This window comes from Thermobia domestica, chromosome 1 (assembly GCF_964235325.1).
Source record: "Thermobia domestica chromosome 1, izTheDome1.hap1.1, whole genome shotgun sequence".
NCBI lineage: Eukaryota > Metazoa > Arthropoda > Insecta > Zygentoma > Lepismatidae > Thermobia > Thermobia domestica.
In genome coordinates, this window is record NC_137454.1 from 32,367,728 (window position 1) to 32,388,612 (window position 20,885).

Below are 20,885 nucleotides of genomic sequence, written 5' to 3' on the forward strand. Positions count from 1 at the left end.
AGGGGGTTGTTTTTTGAAAACTTTTTTTTTTAAACCCTCTAGTTAGCCATTGTGTTGAGCAAGATATTGTAAGTTCTTATATTCTATGTTCATACGAATAGTTTCTCCTTTATTTGTATTATGTAACCTATAAGTACCTCTTTGCTGCGTTGTTCTGCATATGGGCTTTTTTTTTATTTATTTATTTTTTTTAAAGAAATATATTGTTGGCGTGTTAGATTGAAAAAGTACTAAAATAAGATATTACAATTATTCTTCCTACCAAACTGGTTGGGAGAGAGACTGTAATATTAAATTCCATTCTATAATTATGATATATCTTGTTTCATCCACAGACCTTCAAAGAAAGGTTTCGCCAAGTGATGGACTGGTCACAGAACGTGATGGGCTGTGATCCTACTTTGATTGCTCGATTGGACTCTCTGGAGCGTGACCTGTATCGCATTGGGCAGAAGGCTCGAGCTGACCTGAATGCGTGGTTGACGCAAGGCTCTGGACAGATCAAAGCAGCGGAAATGGTGGTTAACCACAAAAAGAGAAAACGGACAGAGATGGAAGCTACGTAACGTGCAACAGTTCGATAGAGATTTTCTCGTAATGCTCAAATTGGTTTTAAAAAATTGTGACGCCATTACATTTATTGATGAAGTTTGATTTAAAAGACGTATGTGTTTTCTAATTACGTGAAATTTTATACTTTTATATTCATGTAATAAAACCCGTAAATTTTTCATTTTACCTTATTTCTGGAAGGCTTATACCTCATCATGCATGCACAGTTTTGTTCTCGCAGTTGTAATAACACTATCATGTGAGTCAGATAGCCATAGGTGTTCAGTAGGTGATAACGGAAGATCAGACGAGCAATGAGTAGACCCAGTTGTTTTATTCAGTCAAATATTGCAATGCTCTGGGGTGCAAGTAGAGATTTCAAGAGCCCTGACAATATGTTTACAAAGGTAGAGCAGTGTGTATGGATCGAAATTGAAGTGGTACAAGGTCAGAGTGCACAGGACTGTTTTTCAGGGACTGCATTGCGGGACGTCGGGTGAAAGTGTTTCGAGAAGACAGAAATGCTTTGAGGACGTTCCCAAACTGACAACCACACAATCCAGTTCTTTCTTCCTCGCTGGAGGTGAATCGCCGATGAACTGTTTGAGAGTTATTAACGGTATGGCACAAAACTGTACTCTACATCTTGCACAGAATTGCAATACGGTTAATATTCCATCAAATGACAGAGGTGCAAAAGTGACAACACTACATATTGAAGAGGACTTGGTGTACCGCTGCGAGAGGGAATGTAGTTAACTTCTTTGCCGGGGTGATTCACTCGTATTAACTATGCTTGAAGTGACAATTCAATAAGTGGAAGCGTGTGTGTCCTACGCAAGGTGAAAGTGATATTCATTGTGTATAAGGCTATTTTGGGGCACCTGAGAAAGATGTTCCTGGTAAAGAGCACCATATATGAAGATATAAATGTTAGTATGAAGAATATAAGAGAAAATGCCGACAAAAAGACACTATATATAAGGTTTACGTGATTTCTTCCCACACTTCCCTCAGGATTTTATTGTGAATTGAAATTAGTAGGGTTTTCGAGTATGAACACCAGATTTCGAGCATCAAATATGATAAAAAAGTAACCTGAAGAATTTCGCACTCACGTATAGTGTTAACGTGGGAAAATCGTGCGTAAGAATCAAACTCATGCAAATTATACGTACCATAAGTCTATTCAATGTAACTGTTTTACAACCTAGGCATATACTTACAACAGGTTATGAGGCACACAAGAAAATATTACTATTATTAAAATATACTGTCGACAATTACTGTAAGAATATACGCACTTTGTGTGCAGAAGTGGAACGTCCGCTTTAATACGTGTTAGTCCAGTTAGGTTCGGCTGCACAGACAAGGTCGCAAGTGCAATCTCTAGTAAGGCTCATTTGAAAGTGTAATGTGAACAATGATGACAGGAAAAATATTAGCTGCTAATGACTCACCATGTGCATCAGGAGGGCGACAGAAAATACGTGTTCGGAAGGTGCAGAGATCAATCTTCTATGGGATATATGTATTACACTTCATAAAATAGACATCGTCGACATTGACGAAATGTTCAAAACAAACCATTAACTTGCACCATGAGCACCAAATGAAAAATGACGCGCCATAGTGATCACAAATATTCGCACCATCAAGATCGAATGCGAACTCCTTGGAAGTTACAAACTGTTCAGGGCGTTCAGCTAGGTATCCACTTTTAAAGAATACATATAGAATCATAGTAATATAACGGGGAGATGAGAACTGATGGAATGGGATGGCACCCGTTATATCAATATGATTCTATATGCATATCTGAACAGTTTGCAGCTCCCAAGCACTTCGCCATGGCTCGTCATTTTTCATTCGGTGTTCATGATACAAGTTAATGGTTTGTTTTGAACATTTAATCAGTGTCGACGATGTCCATCTTGTGAAGTGTAATACATATATCCCATAGAAGTGATCTCTGCACCTCTCGGACACGTATTTTCTGTCGCCCTCCTGATACACATGGTGAGTCATTAGCAGCTAATATTTTTCCTGTCATCATTGTTCACACTACACTTCCAAATGAGCCTTACTAGACATTGCACTTCCGACCTCGCACTCAAGGGGTTCCTTATGAGTCTCATATCCAGAGCATTTCAATAAAAATCATATTCTCCACTACCTCAAATATCAACAGTTTTTATTATTGCGTCGTCTGCAAGCGGGGGCTCATTGTTATTACAGTTCGACTAATCTCAGCAAGCTGCCTGAGAAAATACCCCTGGAACTATCCTTCGGTCTTAGAGATAACTAAGAACAATGCATTATTGTATAATACGAAAAAAGAAATAAGAAAAAACTTTCCATTGCACGCACATTGTCCCAAAGAAGACCAATTCACTTTAAAAAAATCCAAAATAATGAAAAACAAAACTATTAGCATAAGACATATGACATCCATGGGGTAATAGTGCACCATGTACGCCACGACCAGACCGTAGATATAGTATACTACTGCAATTTCTTGCAAGATCACCTTCGTTCCGCACTCAGGAGAAAATAACAGCACTCGCTTATAACGATACTCATCATTTTGCATAGTTAATGATGTGCAAGATTGTATAACTGGCGATAGGAGATACTCGAATGGACATGGTGACGGCGTATGATGTCTTTCACTAGGACTGCTATATTGAACTGAAGGCAAGAACGAAAACTAAAACTAACGGATTTATGTAATTGGTAGGGATGCACAGATATATCGGTATCGGTGATATCAGCTACTTTTGGGAGTATCGATATCGGCAAATGGACACCGATATTTACCGATACATATTCCGAACTCTTTTCAATTTGTTTATTATTAACAGTGATACTTATATTTCATCGATTTCTTTCAAAATTGACCTAAGTTATTATCAATTGTACAATCGATTTCTTTATGCATATGTACGACTTTGATTTGCACTACTCGTACTCAACTGATATTTTTAGTCCCTCCATGCCAAAATATTGGTGAAGAAAAGCCAAAGGTCCTCTGTCAGAATCATGGGCGCCCGAAGAAAATTTTCTAGGAAGGTCCCATTCCATGGTTATTTCAGTACGTCTGGTATTTAATATACGTGGTTTGTTATATTACGTATACATTTTCGTGAACCAGGGACTGGGCCCAACCCTGTCCCCCCCCCCCCCCCCTTCGGGTGCCCATGGCCAGGATAGCAGACCCGTCATTTGAATCTCAAACGAGACAAGAGGTTTCGATTCAGAAGAAAATGCTATGGAAGAAACCCACAAAACGCTCACTTTGTCATTATTTTCTCCTACTTACTGCTTAAAAACAATTAGTTCTCATAGTTAATAAATAGTTTTATCGTTTTCGACTTCGCTTAAATACACTGAGAAAAATCCATTATCTGGATAACGGTATATTGTACAAAAATACGGTATCCTCTTGCTTACTACAGAAATCAGTACGGAGCATACGTTTTCCATATGCTACATACGCACTGTCCTTAGGTGTTACATCATGCCGTTGCAGGATGTCTGACATCTAACAGTCTTCCGTATATTACATACGTAGACGTATGTTACATCGTCAGCTGTATGTGATATACGTTTATTTGTATGTGAGATTCTGATCGCTTATATTCTTTCATGCAGAAAGTACATACAGATGAAACACTTATAAGGAAAGTATTATAAAACATACGTCTTTAGTCATACGTTTGCTGTACGTTAAGTCCAAAAAGTAAGTCCAAGTTATGTACGCAAAATAAGATTTTTTCTCAGTGTAACCCTCTTATTTTTTTAAGGTATACACGGCAACACCTGGTTCACCATGCATAATTTTTTTAACAATAAAAATTTGTAACGGTTGTATCCGTTTGCATTATATGTATGTAGGAGCGGCGATTAGGAGGGCAGGAGGGGGCACTTATCCAACACGTTTTTTGAAGTGACCCCTTAATGTATATAATTTCATATGAAAATGTGAAGTTTTTTGTACGTAGGCTATTACTGGTTCATAGAAAAAAATGGTGCCATATAGGCCTAATTTTGCTGTGGCGTGAGTACGTAGACCCTATTAGTTATTTGTCTTCCCGTGGAGTTAAGAAAGCTACATGAATTGCGTTTTAATTGCGACGGAAAATGGCCCAAAAATTAGCCTTTTGGAGGACAATAAAGTCTTGCACAAGTTATTCTTTAATTGCACAGAAATCGACAGTTTCTAAAATAGACTATCATTTCTTCTTTCTAATAGTAAGGAATATTGATTTAAAAAAGAGTAATAAGAATCAACTTCTACATTTTTCATTGTTTCGCTTACAGCATTTATATTCCGCAATTACAAGTTGGTGGTGAAAGAAAAAAAAATGTTTCTTTTTTCACTAGCAGACAACAATGCTCTTTTCGCAGACGCAGCAAAGCCCTTTTTGTTGTGTTTTCCTTTCAACAGAAAACAAGAAAGAAACAGTTGAGAATGCTCGAAGAGCATTGCCAGAACGAACTTAAAAAGAATTATGTTTTCGAAATTTACATGAAATTCAATAGATAATACATTTACATATTTGGAACCTGCGTATTAGGGGCAGTGATGCCAATTTAGCCTATTTTTGGCTAAATCTAGCGTATTTGGAGTGTCATTTAGCCATAGAAATCTACGAAATGCTTATAGCCTTAAATATAGCTTATTTTATGAAACTCTTCTGCCATTTTTGGCCTCTTTTATTAGCCGTTAAATACATTCTAAAATTACTTTTTTCTTTGAAAATCAAATGTAATTTTTTAGGAAAAAATAAGCCTATTTGCCATTATATGTTTGATATTGTATTAATTGATTTCTCTTGACTGAGGGTGTTTTATTACCATCAAATCATTGTTTCTTCTTCTCTCTCCCCCCATCCACAGATTTATAGGTACTTAACAATACTTGTCTACTCAAGAAAGAATTTTAATGTCACTCCCGTAACGGTCCCGTTTCGTACTTTTTAATTATTTTAATTTTCGCTTTTCGTTGCAAGAATGACAGTTCTCTTATACGAATTTAGTAACTGTTTGGTTCTTCTAGCCACAGAGATGGTTTTAGTTTATTAAAGGAAACAAATAGGATATCTAATTACTTGAAAACAATCAATCATGACGATTCGTGTAGGTGTACGGAGAAATTAGAAGCGTTGTAACTAGTGATGTGAGGTGGAAAATTTTCCATTTCGGGAAATTTTCCCCTATATTTTTCCGGAAAATTTTCCGTTCTAAAAAAATATCAGTAATCAAGTAACAATTCCTCAGCAATCATAAAATTGGTTGAATTCATATATGAAATGTTAAAAAGTGAAAGATCGTTTAAAGAATCTGAAGATTTTCATGGCTCAGACAATTTTCAGTACTATGTAGGAACAAGTGAAACAATTTTTCATGAATCGAAATATTTTCTGTCTTATATGGAAAAATTGAAGAACTTTTTATGAGTCAGAAAATTTTCATCATTTTGAAGCAAAAAGTAAACAACTTTTTATGAATCGGAAAGTTTTATTGCTCTGTAGAAACAAGTGGAAAAAACTTTTCATAATCCGAACAATTTTGGATATTATGTATAGTGATGTTAGGTGGAAAATTTTCCACTATATTTAACTTCACATAGAGCTACAAAATTGAGTTTCTCTAGAGGAAAATTAGTCAGCAACAAATTATAATTTTCCAATTAGCTTTCGGGAACCGGAAAAGTTTCTAATATTTCAAGTTGGGAAGTAAAAGTTTAGACAGTGTTTCTCTCTCTCTCTTCTTCTGCGAGCTATTTCGTTGCTAAGCCGTTAGTATACGCGCTTTTGGCATGGAAGACCTGGCTTCGATTCCCAACGGGAGCTCATGTAGTTCGGATTCCACGTTAATCAGTTGGTCCCGTCTAATATAGTCTCACTGCTGAAAGGGACGTTAAATTCAAAATCAACTCAATTCAACTCTCTCTCTCTCTCTCTCTCTCTTTCTCTGTGTGTGTGTGCACAGAGAAACATACATCGAGTTCGTAGAGTACAAATATCCCATTCTATTATTTAAAATTTCAATTTATTAAAAGTCATGAATATTTTCCGATTCATAAAAACATACTCCACTTATTTCTACATCGTTGTTTAGCCGTAAAATTTATTGGTAATAAATATTGTCTTGAAAAGTTTCATGAAGTATGAAGTGAAAATCTATGTTTCTTCATTTTAAGAATGTTTCAAAACTTCAATACGTTCTTCCCTCAGAATCCACCTTTGATCTTACAATATTAGATTTCGTCAGTTTAAAACACATAAGATGGTTTTCTAATAGCTTAACTACTTTTATAGATTTACATACTACAACATATATAAATAAGTAGATATAATATAAAGTGCCTACTGTAAATTTTTGACTACCCAAAATTCGAGTTTAAGTAACTCATGAAAACAACTACTGACCATTTCCTGGAAATAAACATTTATTTATTGATATATTCATTCAGAAGAGAAAGTGAAATATAACTAATAAGGAAGCTGATTTGTTTAGTTGTTCTTCCAATAAAATAATAAAAGAAACATAAAAAGCTGCACTATTAACGCTGCATTTTAAAAGTAACAAGTAATTTCATTTTAATTTACAAAATAAAAAAAAAACATATTTCTTTTTTATATATACTTGTTCTATCGAATCGTCATTATTTCTAATACATTTTTATACATAATAATGGTATTTTTACAATATAAATATCTGCTCTAAGATGTTGATATATAAAATTCTAATATTGAAATTATGATTTACGAGTGTTAAACACAATAAAATAATTCTTATTTTCAATTACAAAAATAATCTTCATAAGGAACTTTTATGTAGTTATTTCATTACATAGGCAGGCCTACATGTGAAGAAATAGTGGAATTTTCTATTTCTGAAATTGATAAATTCACAAAGGTTCCTTTTCGATTTCTTGTTAAATTTTAAATATTGGAATGGGATATTTGTTCTCTACGAACTCGATGTATGTTCTCTGCACTTTGCATACACACACACACAGAGAGAGAGAGAGAGAGAGAGAAAGAGAAACATTGTATATTTTTACTTCCCAACTTGAAATATTAGAAAATTTTCTGGTTTCCGAAAGCTAATTGGAAAATGACAATTTGTTGCTGTGTAACTTTCCTCCATAGGAATTGAATTTTATAGCTGAATGTTCAGTTAAATATAGTGGAAAATTTCCACCAAACATCACTATACATAATATCCAAAATTGTCCGGATTATGAAAAGTTTTTTCACTTGTTTCTACAGAGCAATAAAACTTTCCGATTCACAAAAAGTTGTTTTACTTTTTGCTTCAAAATGATGAAAATTTTCCGACTCATAAAAAGTTCTTCAGTTTTTCCATACAAGACAGAAAATATTTCAATTCATGAAAATTTGTTTAACTTGTTCCTACATAGTACTGAAAATTGTCTGAGCCATGAAAAATTTCAGATTCTTTAAACGATCTTTCACTTTTTAACATTTCTATACATGATTTCAATCAATTTTATGAATACTGAGGAATTGTTACTTGATCACTGATATTTATTAAGAACGGAACATTTTCCGGAAAAATATAGAAAATTTCCACCTCGCCTCACGGCTAAACAACGATATAGGAATAAGTGGAGTATGTTTTTATGAATTGGAAAATTTTTCGGAAAATTTTCATCACTGGTTGTAACGACTATGATCTGCCAAAAGAAGTACTACTGAAAAATTGGGACAATGGCAATCTGCATAACCAATCCACAATTCAACGATGGTACATCCTCTTCCAGCGCCTCGGCTAGCTGCGACGTCATCGATGATGACTTATTTCAAATCAACTGACAACATGGCTGTTGACTTTCACAAATCGAATGAGTTTTATTGTAATTAATGGATTTTATTGTAATTTAAAGTCATTGTTGCTTGTTAATCTTTAGCGAATAAAATTCAACTTTTCAAATTTTACTATAACTTATAATCCTACATACAAAAAAGGGTTTAAAATCTACAATGTGGGTTAGAGGTTAGCATTTCAAAATCTAGCCATTTTTTGCGTAAAAATGCTTATTTCTGAAGGTCATTTAACGTATTTTCTTCAGAGATGGTTGGCAACACTAATTAGGGGTTCTGTTGAATTAGCTATATTGAGCTGTCACGTTTTATCACCGTATATATATATAGATATAGATAGATAGATAGATAGATATAAAATATTGAAAATGATATAACCAGTGGCCACCGGTTACTATTTGTTAACAAAATGTTCACCATCCTCTTAGGTATTGATCAACACCAATATCACCTATCTATGACTTACGGTTCCCGAGATATGGCTCCTTAAATCTCCCGAAATCGGAAATTTTCGGTCCAATAACTTGAGAATGGTAAGTCACAGAGAGATGATATTGGTATTGATCAATATCTAAGAAGATGGTAACATTTTGGTACCAAATAGTGACCGGTGGCCACTGGCCAAATCACACAATTTTCCAGACAGAATTTTAAGATGTTCATGAGCAAGGAATCGAATCTCTTCTTACACTTTCGTTGTTTAAGAGTACAAAGGGCTAGTACTTACTTGTGTTGCTCTTGTCAATTTACTTAATAAAATATGAAATACGATACACGGAATTTTAACTGAAAAAGATAGTATCCTATTAGTTATACAATCTTTCGTCAAAGTGTTAGAAACAATTTGGAAATCTAACATTGATATACAAATATTCAGACCATATCTTGCTCCCCCGCCCCACTTTTAACGTCCAATCGCTTCCACTGAATGCATGTAATAGAGACTAGTAAATGCAATGTAACTATCAAAGTACATTATCCAGGGCTCCCAGCTGTCCTATTTCTTTCCTATATTTTGGAAATTTCTGTATATTTGTCCTATATATGTTCTATATTTTAATCTTGTTCTATATTTCCTATATTTTTCAGTGATTGAATTATTAAAAATACAAGCCAAAGACAGTTCCAGTGATGATTTAAATTGCTACATATTAGCAATATGCTAAATAACTCGTAGCATTTTTTTAAGGGACTAGTCACTAATCCTCAATTATTTTTCTTTAATTTGCTCTTTCTTATCCTATGTCCACTTTTGTGTGTGTGTGTTTCCTATGTACTTATTCTTCCCCAATGAAGCTTAGCTGTGGATCTTATCATGCTCCAGTCTCTTATAACACAAGCTGTGTTAGCATTCTCTTTCAGCAGTGTATGCAGCAGTATAGGCTTAGCATTGAGGTGTGTTGGTATTCCCAATGTCTTCCAATATTGCTGTACATAATATGCAGGGTTCATATGCGTCCTGGAAAACCTGGAAATAAAAAGTGTTTCGTGGAAACGTCCTGAAAGTCATGGAAAGCAGAAAAATTGTGAAAATCCTGGAAATTATTTATGAAGTGGAAATGTCCTGAAATTGATGTTGTAATAACAATTGTTAGAAATGTATATATAATTCGCAGGGCTATGAAGAATGAAATGCTGTTACATTATTTATTTAGAGGGAAATACGTTGGCCAAATAATTCAATATTTAATGAGATTGAAATTTTTCATTACACTTATTATTTTTTATAATAAACGTTGCTTTGTTTAGTGATTTTTTTTGGGGGGGGGGGGAATTCAAGTTATTTAGATAGCAAAGCAAATATGAACCAGTTAGTAATTATTTCAAGTTATTTATTTCAATGTTTCTTTTTTCCAATGCTATAGAGCAGGTCTACTAAGTTTAAAAAGTAAAATGTTAATACAGAATAAGAGTGTATATATATATATATATATATATATATATATATATACTCTTATTCTGTATTAATCTAAATCTTGTTTCCAGTTGCCCATTGGAGTGAAGGGTGGCGCCTTTTCTTACAACACATTTTTTTTTTCTGTGCTTCAGAGCATGATATTTTATTGAATAAACCAAACTGTCCTATATTTTTTTCAATAGCCAGCTGGGAGGCCTGATTATCACTCTAAATATCAATCACTGACTCTTAGAATTAAGTTTAAACTATATAAGTATTTGCTGTTTTTTTTTTTAGTTTATTTTATGAGAGCTGGATTAAATTTAGAGGATTTTTTTTTTTTTTTTTTTGTGTTGTGTGTAACAATATGAAATTCTGCTTTTTATCTTTGAATGTCAAATTTTGACCATATATCTAATATACCCTATTACAATGTTGATCATTTCATTATGCTCAAAATTTGTGATAATATATAAGAAATGTGTCCAAAAGTATCGGTATTGGGTATCGGTGAAAAAGTGGTATCGGTACATCCCTAGTAATTGGAGACTTATTTGAAACTAGATTTTTAAATGTTATTGTTATCGCAACTTCTTAGTTCTAACTAAATTAAAATAAAACAAAACAGAACATTAGATATTATAGACACTGCCCTATTATTCATATTTTTGGAGCTCCACACAGCGTGATGATGTGTACTATTTTTTATAACTGTTTTGTAGAAATTTTCATCTGTCATTTTAAAGTTAAATACATAAATTTCATCCAATTTTGTTTCTACCATCTGTTTCGTTACATTTGTTCGACATTTGCATTACCGACTGGTGAAGCGAGAATATAATACACTGTTTTGAACACATTAGATGCGCTTCTGCTTTCTCGATATACACACACTTCACAATTATTAGTGTGTGTGTGTTGATTCTGCTCGATAATACAGGCGCAACAATGAAAATAAAGGTACCGTACCTATTGTTACAATAAAAATATAACCCTTGAAAATAAGTAATAACATAAGGCATGAATAGCATATAGGTTATGTAATATATGAGCCCTTCTTTATCCCACTTTTTTTTTGTACATTTGTGAATTATTTTTGGTCATAACAATATGGAAACCTATTTATCACTTCCCCATTCCTTTCTGATAATCCCGAAGATTCCTTATAATCCAAAGAAAATCTCTTGCCGGGTTTTTTCTATATTTGAATAGTGCTTGGCTCTCAGTTCAAAAGTAAATTCACAATGTTTATCTAATTGTTGGTTTTTCGATGTTAACATAAATGCTCTAACCCAGAGTTTGGCGCATGGATACATTTGTCTCCCACTAATGTTGCAAATCTGCAATACTGTGTTGATTATCACAGTGGCTCATTTTAGTAGCTGAACTTCGGTACTTAGTATTTGTTGTTGCGGCAGTAACGCATTTCTGTTTGTCGTCTACTGTCGATAAGAAATAAATTCTGTCTGCAGTAGCGTGTTTGGATAATAGTTGCCAACCGCACGCCTATATACCTAACAAGTAAAACGTCAAAACGCCAGAAGACAGAGGCAACAAATGAGACGAAAGTTGTTTTGCAGTGACTTGATGAAGAAGAGGAGACAAATGTGTGTTCTGATGAAAGTGATCATGAAATTGATCATATATGACTGCACGTATCCACAACACCGAATCGTAACAAGAGGTTAGTGATAGGAAGATAGATTCTGTTCGTCTGAATTGAGTGATAATCATATACGTATATCCAATTCATCTTATTTTTGTTATGGAAAGGATCATGAAACAAAATGGGACATTAGAACTCCTCGAAAAAAATGTTGGTACTCCAGCAAGTAATATAATTATTCATAGGGCCGCGGTGGCTCAGTGGTAGAGCGTTTATCTCTGGTGCATCGGGTCCTTGGTTCGATCCCAGCTCGTGTCAAGTGAGCTTTGTGGTGGACAAACACCCTGTGTGCGGGGTTTCTCGAGTTCTCCCGTTTCCTTCCACTTTCTTCACTCCACCATTTCATTCATTTATCATCACCGTCTCCTTTAGCCTAGCCGGTATGACAGTAGGACGTAAATCAAAAGATTTCAATTCGTTTCATTTTCACAATTATTTGTCTTCCTGGAAGCAAGATTCCAACAGATGCATTGAATTTGTATCTTGATGATGATAAAATTATTGTTTTCTGCACCAATGTATGTACCTGGGTTGACTATGGTAATTGAAGCGATTCTTCGTGCAATTCTTCACTGATTTCTCAGCATGTTGATTATTTACGTCTTCCAGTAAGAAACACCGCAGATACAGCATTCCCGTAGTAAATCTTCAAATTACAGTACCGACATACAGAGGACCATAACCAGATCTGGTAAGCGTGATAGCGACACCTTGATCTACAAGTCATCGTCCTCTTCGGTCCAATTAATTGTTGTATCTGGCTAGAGTGTGATGGAGAGGCGTGGCTGTAGCATTTTCTATGTTAAATTGTCATTAAAATCGAAATGTTAAAAAAAAAAAAAAAAAAAAAAAAAAAAAAAAAAAAGAGAGAGAGAGAGAAATTTCCTGACAAAAAAAGCCGTCCCGTGCATCTCGGACCATTTTTTTTTTTTTTTTTTTAATATCTGTATTTACCAAATGCATATTTCAGTATAAATTGATTTGAAGACTGAAACAAGAGTAAATAAGACGGCAATATGATCAACAGATGGCAGGACGTACTAAGCTCTTCCGCTATTAAGCTACACAAAAAAAATAAGTAAATAAATAAAACTTTCTTGGTTTCCAAAGCAGCAGAAATATATGTATATTTCTTTTTAACGGAAGCCAAAAAGCAAAACTCGACAACTGGTTGTAAATTTGTTACAAAGAAGAGAATTTCTCAACAACTATACTGTACATATAACATAAGATGTCTTTAATAAAAATTTGACATTATTTTTAAAAACAAATTTCCTACATTAATGTATCAACCCTGTTTTCTTTTATACATAAGTATAAACACAAACCATATGTAGAGGCAAATGACAATTACTTTAAAAAAATATATGTACAAGTACAATAAACGAACAAAGTGACCACAAGAAAAAATATATATATGCTGTATATATGTTCACAACCATTTTATACAAATAATAATCTTCATCACATATTCATTATTATCGTAGGTGATAATAAAAGTAGTAAATATATACATTACATATTGCTTGCTTCCAGCAAGATTTATCCCAGGTACTTTGCAGTCCTCCAAAACATTTTCACAAATACGACGACCTACAAAGCCCAAACATATAATTCAAGTACTCTGTAACCAGAGAAACATGATTGTACTTCATACTAAAATGTATACAAAGGATTTTTTTATATGTATATTATCACTGTCCCCGATGACGATCGAAAATATGAGTGGAAAAAAATCAATACTTTAACATTGTATTAACCCCTTGCGTTCCGGTGACATCCATGGAGATGCCATAAAATACTCCGTTGCAAAATACCAGTGACATCCATAGGAATGTCATGAAAACGTATCCTTTATTAAAGGTCGTATTAATCCTGGAGATGAGGAAATATTTCCACTGACATCCATGTGGATATTATAAAATACTCCGTTGCAAAATACCAGTGACATCCATGGGAATGTCATGAAAACGTATCCTTTATTAAGGGTCGTATTAATCCTAGAGATGAGGAAATTTTTTAGGGGATGCAAGGCATGAGTTAGTTCTACTACTTCTCCTTAGGTGACAGCACCTTACTGACAGAAAAAAATGTCTCAGTAGATAGAAGCCTGAGGAAGCCATGTGTTTGTTTTGACGATTAACAATTGGCAACTTCGAGATCGGAAAAAATAACACACTTTGTCTTCGATCAGTGTTGCCAACCTGAAGCAGCATAAAATCCCTTCAAAACATCAAAATTTTCCTTTTTCAGTCCAAATGTTCCACAATGCAAATATTAAAAAAAAAAATCAGTAATATGAATGCTCTATCCTCGCGCTTCCACAATAACTCTGCCCTATATAACGGTCTAGACAGTCTTTGAACACTAAATGAAAACCTGGTATTACAGCCACGCACATAGGAAAATGACACCAAGAACGCAAGAGGTTAAGCATGAATAAAAATGTAAGTTTTACCAAATGTACTTTGCACTAACAGTAGATATCGTCCACCTCTTCCGCACAACTATATATTTGCAATTGACTACTGATTAAAATTTATTTCAAATACAGTACAAAACTAGCAAGTAGTGTACGGTACTGCACATGAAACATTTTATACTTTATTTGTTTCTCCGCAAATAACTTTAAACGCTTTATGGGCAGAGCTAGTACATGAATAAATACTAGATGATATTGTAACCTGCAACCATCATCGGAGAAACAGAAATATATAATAATAATAAAAACTAGTTAATATTTATTGTCCAAGAACCATGTGAATTGTTGAATTCTTGTAAGGCACTATATTTTCATTAACAGAATCTAAATTTTGGCCGAAGCATCAAATGGATGAGTTAAGTATGACATATTAAAACCAGTGCTTTCAGCATTACTAGTTTTTTCTGCGTTCTAGAGAAGTGTTTAAGAAATTTATGTGTTGCCTATAAATTATTATAATAAGAAAACAGTAATTTTTATCTAAATTTCCGTAACAAGAAGCTTAAAGAATAACTAGACCAAAGGTAAGGAAACTTATTGCATAAAATACACGTGGATTATATTATGAGCTATGATTTTTGGAACTAAGAATCATATTGTACAAAACCGCAAAATGTAACTTTCGGAACGTTGCTTTTTTTTTTTTTTTTTTTTTTTTTGGTCTCCGGAAGTGACGAAATTACTTGACTCATCCACTAATGTTAAACAAACTAATTATTTATCACTACCATACATACTAACATGTTACTTTTATATTTCCATCGAAAATCAGTGTATCAACGTGACTATTTCATTTGTTTACACTTGTATCCGGAAACGTTTTCCAAGTTCAAAATTGTCACAATATTTTGCCGTTGCTTTTTTTATTTTAATGAAGAAGTAGTCAATCAGAAGTTTATGTTTGATGACTTTTTTTTATGTTACTTTAAATCTGATGATTTTCTTCTACAATATGTAATATACTCTAAATCCTTTCGTAATACATCAGTTTGTAGATAAGTAATCGTCACTTTTTAATTATTTTAACAAATTTAATATTTTTTAAAAAAAATATATATAGAATTATGAAAAGGAAGTATCTTTTAGAAATCTTTCTCAAGACCAAGTAAATATTAGTATACAAATGTTCAAATCTGGTATTAATTACATGTAATGATGGAGTCAAACCTTTGTTTTCAATTATAGGTATTGTAAACTCACAAAAAAATTTAGTGCTTTGAATAAATAATGTGCGAATTCAGTTAATAGCATTTTGTATGCTCTGACCCACTATTATTTCATTTAGATTATCTCGTGTGTTTTTCAATTTTTGCATCAACTCATCGGTATTAATTATTACTACTCTGACATTTTGGTTAGAAGTCGTTTATAGTGTTCTCCATTTTGTAAATATTAATCATGTGCCTTTGGAAAAAAAAAAAAAAAAAAGAAACATGATTTGGCAACTGTTACGAAAAGTATTGATAATGAAATTATTAGCAAGTTGATTATAAGTCAGGAATATATTGAGTTGAACCAGTGAAGCCCTCATTCATGCCTATGACAGTCATGTCTTTGAAGAATAATGGCTCAAGAGCTTTTCCACTCGCTTTCAAATTTGTATTAACACAGTTGAAGGTTTACCAACACACCTTATGCACGGAAATAATCGTCAATTGGGTTTAGTGCCTACTTACAAGCCTTCCGTTTATCGACTTCTGAATTTTTGTTAGTATTTAATATGAATGCTATCAAATTATGTAGCAGCTTACAAATTTTACAAGTACCTACAGCTTGTAAGGTAGGCACTAAATGTTATTTTTATAGTAATGCTTTCAACTGCAAATTCAAATATTGTGAATTAACTGTCAATTTGTAAGTAGTTACGCTAGATAGCACAAATAGTACGTTCAGTATGGGAAACGATCTTCTGTAGTTTTGTACACTGCTATATAGCAATAACATATTATATGAAAGTTTCCCAGAAGTTCTGAGGTGTATGAATATCCAGAGGAAAGGATTTCTTCCTACCAGAGGTGTGGGATCATTAGACCTGAGCAACTCCAGAAATCTTACCAAACATCTGTATTTATTTCAGTATCACATTCTGTTATACAATTAATTTCTCCAGACTCGATCAGCTGAATTTTGCAGTCTTCAAATACGTATTTAGCATAAATTGGAACCTGAGTGTCAAAGGAATGTGCGTCTAGAAACTCATAATATCACATTTTAATACGATTCATATGCTTAGATTCAGTTCGTATTTGATAGAAAAAAAAAAAAAAGTTTGTGTGCCAGTAATAACATAGATATTCAACAAAATTAATATTAAAATTAAGAGACAAACTTTTATTTATTTTTTTCTTCTGTACACTAGTAAAAGTTCAGTTGCGTCACTATTAATACTTAGGTAATAAATGTATTTTCAATAATAAACTTTCCGCTTATTTCTATGTCAACAAATACTTTATCAAAATAACTTTATGACTTCGTAACAGAACTTTTTTCTTAATTTAAAAATTCAATCAATGACTCTCAAACAGAATCGTGCGGTAGAGAATTCATAATCATTCTGGTGTAGAAGAGGATCAAAACTTGATGAAATTAATTCATTGATATTGTCTTACTATTTCTCTCTCTGAGAAATCCCTTAAATACATAAAAGTTGAAGTAATGTACATGTATTCCATTTGCATTATTTTACATTATATATATTTATATACACACAATTGTTTGAGTTCAATTACATTGTATTGGACAATAATTAGATATATTTTTAAAATATAAAAATAAACATATATTTGTATATACAATTAGAATAAACAGCCTAGATACTAAAATTCATATTTGACTATACACATGTACACATTTATTAACAATTGTCTTAAACTCGCGATGTTTAACACACACATATATATATATATATCTGAGTAACATGGTTTATAATATTTCCCTTACATTGGCATGCATGTCTTTAAGGCACTTTTTATTATTATTTACTCCTTCTCAAAAGTTAAATGTAATTTGATGAACTTAATTTTTTGTTAATAACTTCTTACATGTACGTGGAATTAGTTAGCAATTTAATTAATAAACTTTACAGTATTTATATAAACGCACACTGAAGGTACATAACAGCAATGGATAGAGTTTTCAATCCTTGAACGACGTGTTGGTGGAAAATAAGAACTGAATACTATCCTGCCTTAAACATATTGTAACATATAACGACACTGCGAAATATTGACAGGGTCACAGAAGGTGTGTACTCGTTTATTAATCACGTAAAGCAATGAAAAACCTATTCCATACTAAATTAACAATTTAATAGAAGTAATTATTTGTATTACTTTTATTAAACTGTTATTTTAGCATTAGCATTTGTAGTAGTAGTAGTATTAATAATGTAATGGAGGAAAATGTATTAAATATAAAATATCCACATACAAATTAAAGTGTAATCCTCAATTTTCCGCACATTTAAGGAAAAAAACTATCTTTAGTAATTATTATCATCCTATTAATTGATTGTTTAAGAGTTTAACGTTCCATTTTCAATATGTAACTATGTGAAACAGGGCCCTGTTGCTTCAAGTACAATCAGAATCATTACTTTTGTTTTAATTTGGAACTACACGCGTAGGAATAAGTTAACAAATACATTTATGTGTTACAATTACAGTATAACCTCGTTTATCCGGCCTAACTGGGACCTAGGCAACCAGGAAAGTCGAAAATCCTGATAATATGGGTAATAAGCAAAACAAATCCTTAAATAAGCAGGCATTATCGTTTATTACGGTAACTTTCCACATCATTTCTTAACAAAGAATTGGTCCACTGTCTTATGTTTTAAATACGTATGGCGTTTGAATGAAGCACTGACGTGCTTTTTAAAACTCGAAAACAAGCATTTTGTGTACAGTATTACCATAATTAATTAATTGTACAATCTTTGCAGAAACTATACATTTAATCAAAATAGAAAGCGAATATTTGGCGTACTTTCTTACTATCATAGTTTAAAATTATTATCTATGTGAATTTTGAAAAAAAAAGTATACAAATCTGATCCGAATCAACGAGGGCTGGATAAACGATGTTATATTTAAAAAAACGCTGCCTAATCCCTATTCGCATGGTAATTTCTTTTGGTATATGGTGTGTAGTCAGCCATCACTTGGACAAAATATGTAATTTCAAAAAACTGTAGATCTTCCTTTTAAAAAAATAGTATAGATTTTTTTTTTAAGATATATTCATTCGAAACTGAATTAATTAAACCATAAAGGATTAACGAAGGACGTCTTGTCCTATTCAGCTGCGTTATTGTTTATTGATAACTGGATATATCTGATAATAGTGGCGTACGTAAAAGTTTCCGGTTTTATTCCCTCCCTCTTAACAATATGTTATAAACAATAAACATTTATCCTACTAAGATATATATACAAAAACCTTGACACGATATGAACGTGGATACTTGAACCCCCTCCACTTGCTGAAATTCTGTATACGCCACTGTCTGGTAATACATAGATTATACGAGTTAATCGTTGCAAAAGAAAAGATCACAATTACGTCACAATATATGAAATTTATGACACATTTCAATAAAACCAAATGAGCACCATTTTGTAGTTCTTTCATTGAAAAATAAAGCACCTTCATCAATCCGGCCCAAAATCCGTATCGACAATCAAATACAAATATTTGTTTGTTCATTTTTTGGCAGAAAAATATTAAATATTGTTTCACAAGTTTTGAAGATATTAACAAAAAAAATGTTCAACAAAATTTCACTTAATTTTGTTCGCGAGTTCACCATTATTTTAACCGTTAACAATTAACGAGACCACCTTTTTAACCATAAAGAGAAAACAAATGACTTTTTTTTCGTTGTTTTCTAAAGACAAAACATACGTAGATACTTAACTATTTAGTAAAATATTACCTACAAGTCTTTTGTGTGTCACATTTCTCACACAAAAGGAAATTTTATTTTGAGATCCGTTAATCCATCAGGTAAAAATAAGAAAAGGAAATACAAAATAAATTATATTTTTGATGGATTTTAAGTCACTTGTCTTTTCTTTGGAATGTTCCGTACACATTTTTGTAATAATAAGCAAATAAAACAAGAAATTGTTAATTTTAAGTAGTGATAAAGTGTGTTACATCAGTTTTTAAGTATATAGTTGCCATCCTGACACTATTTTTTTTCCTGTCCATAAATAACACTATTATCAAAGACTCTGATTTTGCAACACTTGAACACTTGAAGGCAGGAACAGCGCAAAATATCAAAATGTTGGTTCCTCTTTAAACTGTCCACCTTTATAATGCGAGACTAATCGAAATGGCTCTTCGGGGTCCGAAAGTGATATCTCACGCGGAATCTCTCTAAGAATAACAACTGGTGGCTGACTAGTTCCGTTGGTGGCAGCTGTTGATACCATATGTCCGTTGGTTAATGGTATCTGAGAAACAGAACTCGTCTGCGTGGGAGCTGCAGTTGTTGTTGGAGTTGACCCACTGTGAAAACTTGTTGGTGTTGACGCTTGTGATCCGTTCGCATCAGCTGTTGCTCCTGGAACACACACACACTAGATCAGTTATATGTGCACATGTGATTATTTAGATTGAAGAGATTTCAATGTTATTTCACTTACCATAACTACTAAAGAAACGTGCGCGACCAACTAAAGTCTACAATAAACCAATTCTTTTGCCGTATTTTTCCGTTTCTCACATACTAATGAAATGCGAGTGAAATATATATATATATAGTACACCTACAACTTGTTTCTTTAAGAAGAGTTTAAGTCATTCCCGCCATTTTTCTCGAATTTGAAAATTTGAAGCACAGAGCTTCTTTATGATGTATTATGTAACAGCATGAGGACATTCAGTCGAGCAGACCAGCCATCCCGAGTGAAGATTTCATCATTTACACCAGGCAATTGTCGGGATGGTACACTCATGTCCAAAATGATTGTCGCATGTCTATAAATATGTTGGTGTAGGAATATAATTTGATAACGATTTCGCCAGGTATTTCTTATAATGTTAGTATGTTTATAGTGGGCAAAGACATGTACACTATGTGATCAAAAGAATCCGGACATCTGCCTGAAAATGACTTACAAGTTTGTGGCGCCCTCCATCGGTACTGCTGGAATTCAATATGGTGTTGGCCCACCCTTAGCCTTGATGACAGCTTCCACTCTCGTAGGCATACTTTCAATCAGGTGCTGAAAGGTTTCTTGGGGAATGGCAGCCCATTCTTCACGGAGTGTTGAACTGAGAAGAGGTATCGATGTAGGTCGGTGAGGCCTGGCACGAAGTCGGCGTTCCAAAACATCCCAAAGATGTTCTATAGGTTCAAGCCAGGACTCTGTGCAAGCCAGTCCATTACAGGGATGTTATGGTCGTGTAACCACTTCG

The 20,885-nt window shown here is 33.3% G+C and overlaps 2 protein-coding genes across 8 annotated transcripts in view; one reads left to right on the plus strand and one right to left on the minus strand.

Moving 5' to 3' along the window:
- Psf3 (DNA replication complex GINS protein Psf3) overlaps positions 1-733 on the plus strand; it is a gene marked incomplete in the record, with an annotated part of 26,383 nt that extends 25,650 nt beyond the window's left edge. Inside the window, 1 exon segment of the mRNA XM_081756543.1 lies at positions 336-733. Within this exon segment, the coding sequence (XP_081612669.1) occupies positions 336-566 (231 nt within the window).
- Positions 734-13,075: 12,342 nt separating this feature from the next.
- Hnf4 (Hepatocyte nuclear factor 4) overlaps positions 13,076-20,885 on the minus strand; it is a 242,135-nt gene continuing 234,325 nt past the window's right edge. For all 7 annotated transcript variants that reach the window (XM_081756566.1, XM_081756556.1, XM_081756581.1 and 4 more), the window contains one exon: positions 13,076-20,028. In XM_081756566.1, coding sequence (XP_081612692.1) covers positions 19,742-20,028 — 287 coding nt within the window. In that variant the 3' untranslated portion in view covers positions 13,076-19,741. The remainder of the gene's footprint in view (positions 20,029-20,885) is intronic.